We start from the raw sequence: 8726 nt of genomic DNA, 5'->3' as shown, positions 1-8726 counted from the left end.
TGGTGCTGCCGACTAGCCGCGCGCCCACTCCCGCGCCACCATTGGAGGGCTTGGGTCCCGCCCCTGCCAACAGGCCCCGCCCCCGGACGGATTAGGTTGCGGCGCGGGCCGCAGGCGGAGCTGGTCCCGTTGTGCTGCGGCTCCGCGCGGCCTGCAGTCCCGGGTCCGTGCCCCGCGCCGCCCGCCAGCGCTCCCGCCATGGAGCCCGGCCCCGACGGCCCCGCCGCCTCTGGCCCCGCTGCCATCCGTGATGGCTGGTTCCGCGAGACGTGCAGCCTGTGGCCGGGCCAGGCCCTGTCCCTGCAGGTGGAGCAGCTGCTTCACCATCAGCGCTCGCGGTACCAGGATATCCTTGTCTTCCGTAGGTAGGTACTACCGCTAGCCCGTCCTGCACCCCCAAGCCCCTAGGACTGCTCGCAGCCCAGACCACCCGCTGCCCACCCCCACGCGTACCAGCAGGGACCCTGCCTTGATCTCGGCCCAGCCCACCTTCTTCCTGCCAGACCCGTCTTGTGCCCTTTACCTCCGACGCCCCTGGACCGTCACTGCCCTCCCCTGCACCTGCAGAACTGTCAGAAGTTGTGAACTAGGCCCGTGTGCTCCCTCGGTCCGCTCCCCACTCTGCATCCTGTCCGCTGGGTTGGGGGCCCACGTTTCGGGCGGTCCTCCGGCAGGAAGGGAGCCGGAGTCTGCGCCGACCCGACGCGCGGAGCTCCACGTGTCAGTCTGGGACACGTCACGGTCTCACAGTCGTACCCAAGTCTGACCCCAGCCTCCGCCCGGCGGGCCTGCCTGCTGGTCCTCGCCACGTGTCACCCCCAGTACTCATTTCTGAGACTCCTTCACAGGGTGGGTGAGGTTCTTCTCACCCGGGGTGAATGGAGGCACGTTGCCCCCACCCCAGGGGACCCAGGTCCCTAACTGTCAATCCCACCCTGCAGTAAGAGCTACGGCAACGTGCTGGTGTTGGACGGTGTCATCCAGTGCACGGAAAGGGACGAATTCTCCTACCAGGAGATGATAGCCAACCTGCCACTCTGCAGCCACCCCAATCCTCGCAAGGTACCCTTCTCCCACCAGGATTCAGCCCTGAGCCCAGTGGTAGGAAAGCCACCCCTAAGCACCCCACAGGACAGTGCTGAAGCCCTCCCCGCCCACCATGTGCCCATTGCTCAGCCCAGGTGCTTCCTATGGGGTTGTCAGAGAAAGTGCGAGCAAGAACAAGGGAGTGAGTGGGAGAGTGGCCCCCTTCAAAGGGTGGGTGCTGACACAGTCTGGGAGGAGTTCTGGCTGAAGCCTGAAGCTTAGGAAGGAGTTTTCAGGAAAAGGGGACACCTCGGACCAGGCTCCTGAGAGTGGAAAGGAGAGTGACAAGGTCTGTGGATCAGAGCAGCCGAGCCAAGACACACCCTCGGTCCAGGTGGCTCGGTGCCAGGTCTTCTGCCATCTGGGGGCCCAGGCCACTCGACCTGCTGGAGCTGGTGCTGGGCCCTGCCCCTGACTGTCCATCCCACTCCCAGGTGCTGATCATCGGGGGCGGGGACGGGGGTGTCCTGCGGGAGGTGGTGAAGCATTCCTCTGTGGAGTCCGTGGTCCAGTGCGAGATTGACGAGGTGAGTGCCCTGAACAGGGCTGGGGTCTGGGTTCAAGTTCCTGTTCTGCACTGAGTGACTATATATTTCTAGGCCTCTTTCTTCATCATAAAAACATGTTGGGGGGATTTAGTAGGACAATAGCCGTCCTGGCACATGGTAGGTGTGCCATGGATACTAGTTCTTAGTCAGACTGGGTGCTGGTTTTTAATTCAAGTCCCAGGCAAGGCCTGGGGACATTCCAGCCACTAGGGCACCAAGCATGTCTTTAATGAGCATCTGCTATGTGGCAGCCATTGCTCTGTGCCCTGGGGTACAGTGGTGAATAGGCAGATCCAGTTGCTGTTGCAGCTGCTATTCCAGTTAAAAGGAGACAGCAAAGGGTGATATAATAAAGGCAGAGAGGGTGGGTAGAGGCTGGTCAGGGCAGGCCTCTGAGAGGTGGGTTTGAGCTGCAGCCTGAGTCAGAAGCATCCGACCACGTGGAGGCAGGAAAGGCTCTCCCAGCGGAAGCGGGAAATGCCACCTCTAAAATATCAAGGAAGCCTCTCAGACTGAGCAGTTTGATCTGAGGGGAGCGAATAGGAATGGTGGCGATTCAGCTGAGAAGCAGGCCAGAGCCACCCCTCCTTGAGGAGTTTAGGGAAGTCCCAGAGTGCTCCCCATTTTGCAAATGTGGAAACTGGGGTTCCACAAATAAATGGCTGGCCCAAGGTGACAGGGCTGTGAAAGGGACTGCTAGAAGTCCCACTTGGCTCTGTCTGGCTCCAGCCTGGTCCTGCCCATCCCCTCCCCAGGATGTCATTCAAGTCTCCAAGAAGTACCTGCCAAGTATGGCCGTGGGCTACTCTAGCCCCAAGCTGACCCTGCACGTGGGTGACGGTTTTGAGTTCATGAAGCAGAACCAGGACGCCTTCGATGTCATCATCACTGACTCCTCAGACCCCATGGGTAAGCAACGGGTGGGCCCAGGGCCCTCCAGCAGCTGCCAGCCCAAGAGCCAGCCCCGCTCTGCTCCCCAGGCCCAAGTTGCAGAGTGGAGGACAGAGGGGGACCCCAGAACTAGCGCATGGCTCAGCAGAGTAGGGGGACCGGGCCACTGCCCCGAGTTCATGGTTGGTCGGGGGCCTGGAGGAGCGTGGGGCTCTGGCCTTGGCCCTTGGAGGCCCCTGTTTCCTCTTCAGCCCCCTCTCTGTTCTCAACAGGCCAGCATCTGGGTGGAGGTGGGTTCTCCTAAACCAAGGCCCAGGGTGGAGATAAACCCGCGCAGTGCTAGTGACAGTCCCCCGGGGGGTGGGGTTGAAGTGTGCAGCCCCCTCAGATTCCGGGGCAGTGGATTCCTACGCCCTCTTCACGGTTGGTTTCTGAATTCCACAGACCTGGGTTCAAGTCCCGGCCCGGCTCCTTGGCAGCTGTGTGGGTCTGTGAAGTGGGTTGCGGTGGCCCTTGCCCCACCTCCAAGCCAGGCTCAGGAGGTCTCAGCCAGAATTTGTTCATTGTCGCTTGTCCCTCCCTCCCTGCAGGCCCTGCTGAGAGCCTGTTCAAGGAGTCCTATTATCAGCTCATGAAAACAGCCCTCAAGGAAGATGGGATCCTCTGTTGCCAGGGTGAGCACCAGCGGAGGGGGCGGGGCAGGGCAGGGCGCACCTGCGGTGCAGGTGCTAATGCTGCCTCCCCCCAGGCGAGTGCCAGTGGCTGCACCTGGACCTCATCAAGGACATGCAGCACTTCTGCAGGTCGCTCTTCCCCGTGGTGGGCTATGCCTACTGTACCATCCCCACCTACCCCAGCGGCCAGATCGGCTTCATGCTGTGCAGCAAAAACCCAGTGAGCTTCGGGCTGTCCTGGGGCTGGGGGGCAGATGGGCACGGAGAGCACTCCCCTGATGCCCCTCTCCCCCCCCCCCCCACCACCGCCCCAGAGCACCAACTTCCAGGAGCCGGTGCAGCTGCTGACACAGAAGCAGGTGGATCAGATGCAGCTGAGATACTACAACTCTGACATGCACCGGGCGGCCTTCGTCCTGCCTGAGTTTGCCCGCAAGGTGAGCCTGTGGGGGGCAGGCCTGGGAGAGGGGCCCAGGCTTTCCTGAGGGGCCCACATCGGCCCCCACGTGACCCAACATCCTCCTGATGAGGCCTCGTGTCCCACCAGGCCCTGAATGACGTGAGCTGAGCCCAGGTGCCGCTGCCAACATGCGCAGGACCTTGGGCCAGGGAGCCCTGGACAAGACCCCCGCCAGCACACCCACCAACCGAGTGTTACAGGCCCCAGAATGCTGCCCAGCCCGCCCTGCTGGCCGGGCTGTCTGCCTCTCTCCAAGCCCATACCAGCCGTGTACAGCACCGTCTCTGCCCTCTATCTCTCCTCACTCACCAAACACATGTATTTATAACAAAGTTCTGAATCGTGCATTCCCAGACCTTGAATGGGCCCAGGCAGGGGCTGTTGTAGCCTTTATTGGGCATTTCTGAGTGCCGGGCTCTGAGCTGGACCCAGTGTCTGGCCTCCAAGTATCTGTCACATGTCCATGTGACCTCAGACTGGCACCAAGAAACACAACTGTCATCAAACTGGACCCAAATGTGTCCTGAGAAGCTGCCTTAATTATTCCTTTACCCAGCCCCACAGCAGGTGGCCACAGACCCCAGGGGCCAGGGCTGTGGGGTTTACAAGGTCAAGGTGGGGCTACTCCAGGGCTTTGCTCCCTCCTGGGGCTGCCCTTCGGTGGCCTTGGAGGGTCGGGAGGGTTGTTCAGTATAGTACCAGGGTAGACGCTGAGTTGACCCCAGAGAGGGCTGGCTGCTTGGTCTGGGTCCAGATTACCCGGCCTGTTGAAGCACATCAGGTGCTCTGACTTGGCTCAGAATTCAGACTTCAATTCAAATCCCACCTGTACCTCTCTTGGGTGCCCTCTGGTAAATTCCTAGGAACTCCCCGCAAGTGTCCAGAGGGTGAGGAAGCAGGTGTGGGTAGCCACACCAGGTCTGTGCTCTCTCCATGGTGCTGAACAGCCAGCCGGTGTCCTAGGCATTTCACCCCACCAGCCTGAGGACCAGGCCTGAGGAGGAGCCACCCCACAGGGTGCACATTGGGAGAGGGGGCCTGTAGCCCACTCCTGTCCTAGGATTCAGTGGCCAACCTAGAGGCACCGCCAGAGTGTGGATTATCCTGGGAGGCTGGGGGCGGTGCTAGAACACCCTGGTCCCACCCCTACCCTGAGCAGCAGCCTTGGGTGTCATTCAGCGGGTGCTGGGACCGGAGTCCTCATGGGGTAGGGGGATGGGGAGCAAACATCCAGCTTTGCAGCCAATGCTTTGAGTGGCCCGGGGCCAGTCACTCACCCTCTGGCTCCCTCACACCTAGGCCTCACCCCGTGAACTCAGCCTGACCTGTGGCCTTGGTCAGCAAGTCTGACCACACGCTAACGTTCCTGGTTCACCTTCATATTCCAGGATGATCTTGGGAGCCAATGTCACGTGTGCCCAGGGTCTACCCCGCTCCCGGGGAGGCAAGGTGAAGTCCAGACTTATCTGGGCTGCCGAGGGCATCGAAGGAAGATGCAATGGCTGGTCATGCAGGGCTTGCCCGCCATGAGCCTTACTTCCTTTAACCTGTGCAACTGCCTGTGAGGAAGGTACTACCAACCTGCACAGGAAGATTAGGTGGCATGCTAGTGAGCAGGCCAGGTAGGACACACCAAGTAGCTGGCCTTCCAAAAGCCACTCCATTCTGCTTACCCCTGCCTGCCCCTGCAGCTCAGCCCCAACACCCCGGGCTCCCAGCAGGGACACCCACCCAGAAGTCCATTCTCAGGCCCCAGGGCCCTTACTAAGCATGTTCCAGGAAGGCCCATCCTCAAGGGCAACCCAGGGAAGGGTGCTGGCAGAGAGATGGACGGGGGCAGTGGGACGGGTCCATCTCCGAGGCCTTGAGCCACTCACAACTTGGTTACCCGCCTGTCAAAGGGGATCGGCGGTCCTCAGCTGATACAGGCTTCATTAGGAATTCTGTGTATGTCATTCGATGGTTGTGGAGCTAGTGAAAATCAGAACGGCATTTAGGGGCAGAGGGAGAAGGGGAGAGTAGGGCCCATGTTGCAGAGATAGCTGGAACGTATGGGAAACAAGAACGCCTCGCTTTGAAGTCTGCAATGCAAATCCCCCACCCCCCACTTCCCAACTCTCATTAATAACATCTTCTGTACACACGCACCCCAAACTAGCCTGGGACCCCACATCCATCCTTGGATGGACATGGCACAGACACAGACTGACCTACTGAAGCAGAAGTAGGGGGGTTGGTGAGCACATGACCTGACCCCCCTGCAGTCCCAGAAATCATGGAGAGACCTAAACAAGTCCAGTTTGTTGGATGGAGAATAAAATTAATTCTATCTAGAGCTGTAAAGTTTAGTTATTTCTCAAAATTAGCCATGCTCTTGGTGTAAGGATTCAAGTAGCCCCTGGTGCGTTGTTAGAAGTCCACCTTTCTTCTGCCTGGAGGCGGCCAGATTTAACCTCTTCAAGCGGACGGCCTCGGTACTTACCTTCATGTCTGCATAAGTAACATGCTCGTATGACGATGTGTCAACCTGGCAGCTCTGGTCGTCATGTGTTGGTTTTCCACTAGAGAAGAGGAGGGCTTGCCTTTCTCCTTCCCCGCCCCACACGCCCCACGCACACTCTCAGCGGTTCAGTGATGATCTTGGTTAGCTGAGCGTTCAGCCTGGCGCTGTTGCAGCCACATAACCGCCATTCGCAGCGGAGGCGAGGCGTGAAGGTACCTTTCTCTTTGGCACACCTTCCTTTGCCCTGGAGGTTTTGGGGGGATTTTTTCATTTGCTTAGTTTTCCATAAGTGTGTCCCTATTTGAACCCCAAATGTTTTATTACTTCTCTAACACTTAAGATTTGTGGATACAACACACCTCATGAGGGTCTGAACAATGTGCCGATCAATTAGTTTTGGATTAGGAGATCTGACTATGTTACTTAGCCCCATTATCATTTATAATTAATTCGTGATTATATTTAATGGAATATTCAGTAGCTGGAGTGCTAATAAACATACATTTCCATGTTAAAATGATTTGCACCATAATATATGTAACACTTTCATTTAGGGAAAAAGCCAATCACTGAAAAAAAATTTTTAAAGGCCTCTGGACTCAACAGGTGTGCCGTCATTTTCATCTTCCTGAAGAACGCGTCCCGAGTGTTCGGACTGCGCCTGATGGGGCTACCTGGTGGGATTCCTGTGTCTTGGACCCCATGTCTCCCTATGCTTTGGTTCATGCCCTTGTTTTTGATGGAGCATATCTTACAGTAGCTCTCTTGAGAAAGGGGACGAGGGATGCGTATTTTTAAAAATCTGGCATGCGCCCTGACTGGTGTGGGTCAGGGGTTGGGCATCAACCAGCAAAACCGAAAATCTGACATGTGTGCAAGTGCCTTTATTCCACATTCATGCTTGATGGAAATCGTTAGAAATAATATTCCATCAGCATTTTAAGAGGTCCTCCTTTCCATTTTTTTACTTATGTATTGCTATCTTTAAAATGAGCCCTGGCTGGTGTGGCTCAGTGGATTGAGTGCCAGCTTGAGAACCAAGGAGTCACCAGTTCGATTCCCAGTCGGGGCACATGCCTGGGTTGCGCGCCAGGTCCCCAGTTGGGGGTGTGCAAGAGGCAACTGATTGATATATCTCCTGCACATCGATGTTTCTCTGCCTCTCTTGCTCCCTCCCTTCCTCTCTTTCTAAAAATAAATAAATACATACATACATTTTTATTAAAAAACAAATAAAAATAAAATCTTTTAAAAAATAAAGCCAGTGTACACCAAGTCTACAGGTTCACTTGCAGTGTCCAGGTAATAAAATATTACCTCAAAGTTTAGGGGAAAATATTTTCTAAAAAAAACAACCCTGAACCCAGTGCATGCTCTGTCTGGAGACCACCCACGCCTTTCTCCCCTCTCAGGTGTGCATCTTTATTTTTCTCTCCTGAACTCTAAGGCTCCCCAAGAGACTTGCCACCAGGGGAGGAGCAGGTAGTGGCAGCTCGTCCCAGGCTCACCCCCTGAGCCTGTCTCCGAGGCCCCTTTTCTCTGACCTCCCAGGGAGTTAGCACTCCTTCCTACAACGTTTCTAGGGAGCCAAAGCAGAGCACCGCCAAGGCCCTCCTGTTGCTGCTTCTGCCCTAAGCCCTTCCTTTGCTTCACTGTTCCCAGCTTTCATAAACGTACTCTGTGAGTGAACAAATGAATGAATGAATGAATGAAGTCTCCTGTTCTTTCTTCTCTTTCTCCTCTGAAGATATTAATGCTTGTTCAGGTTTTCTTCTCCCTGCTTTGGTTATTATGTATTCTTCCATTGATTGGTTGAGTTTTTCCATCTTTCTCATGTTTGAGGCTTTCCTCGGTAACCCTTGAATGTCCTGCTCCTGTGTAACTGATACAGAAAGACCTGATCAGATCGCTGGGGAGAAGTAGGGCGGAGCCGTAGGAGGAGTTTGCGGAGGCACTGGTGAAAGTCTACGACGGGATTGGCTGAGAAGCTAAAGGCCGCCCCAGCCCATGGAAATAAAAGGAGGGCTGGTTCTCTAGCTCGCAGTTTTGCCTGGCCCTCTGGCTCTCTCTTCCTCGAGGATGTCTGGGTGATCGAGCTGTAGCTGCCTGAGTTTCCCAACGGACAGTATTTTGGGTGGGAAGGAACTCCAGGTGCAGCCTAGGGTCAGGCTGGCCTGGTAGAGGATGGCAGGGTTATTCTTCTTTGGATGTTCTAGAAGCCTGCCATTCTTCCAAAATTGTGTGACTTTTGTATATGTTTTAGTTTTTAACTAACCCTATAGAAGTAAGCTAAGCCCTGGCTGGTGTGGCTCAGTGGTTTAAGTGCCAGCCTCCAGGCGGAAAGGTCACCGGTTTGATTCACAGTCAGGGCACAGGCCTGGGTTGCGGGCCAGGTCCCCGGTTGAGAGCGTTTAAGAGGCAACCGATTAATGTTTCTCTCCCTCAACAGAAAAGAAACACGACCACCACCCCAAACAAAAAAGAAAAGGAAAAAAATAACTAAAAGCTAGCAGGGTAAATGATAGGAGAACTCAGATGTTAAAGAGTTTAGCCTTAATTGATAG

At 55.9% G+C, this 8726-nt stretch overlaps 1 protein-coding gene across 1 annotated transcript; it reads left to right on the top strand.

Annotated features, from left to right (window-relative positions):
* The first annotated feature begins 101 nt into the window (after positions 1-101).
* SRM (spermidine synthase) lies at positions 102-5994 on the top strand. The gene is made up of 8 exons (XM_024554223.3): positions 102-365; positions 942-1062; positions 1521-1613; positions 2390-2543; positions 3116-3199; positions 3274-3419; positions 3514-3636; positions 3747-5994. The coding sequence occupies exons 1-8, from the start codon at positions 199-201 to the stop codon at positions 3765-3767; spliced, it is 909 nt and encodes a 302-aa protein (XP_024409991.1). The 5' UTR covers positions 102-198; the 3' UTR covers positions 3768-5994.
* Positions 5995-8726: the final 2732 nt, after the last annotated feature.

The sequence above is a fragment of the Desmodus rotundus genome, chromosome 3 (assembly GCF_022682495.2).
Source record: "Desmodus rotundus isolate HL8 chromosome 3, HLdesRot8A.1, whole genome shotgun sequence".
Lineage (NCBI taxonomy): Eukaryota > Metazoa > Chordata > Mammalia > Chiroptera > Phyllostomidae > Desmodus > Desmodus rotundus.
The sequence above is the reverse complement of the archived record's forward strand: the minus strand, read 5'-3'. Positions and strand labels throughout refer to the sequence as shown.

Excerpts from the sequence above, each read along its gene's own strand:
- SRM (XM_024554223.3), top strand. The coding sequence starts at position 199 with ATGGAGCCCGGCCCCGACGGCCCCGCCGCCTCTGGCCCCGCTGCCATC. Across the intron at positions 3,200-3,273 it reads TGGGATCCTCTGTTGCCAGG|GCGAGTGCCAGTGGCTGCAC; the intron begins GTGAGCACCAGC and ends GCCTCCCCCCAG. Across the intron at positions 3,420-3,513 it reads TGCTGTGCAGCAAAAACCCA|AGCACCAACTTCCAGGAGCC; the intron begins GTGAGCTTCGGG and ends CCACCGCCCCAG.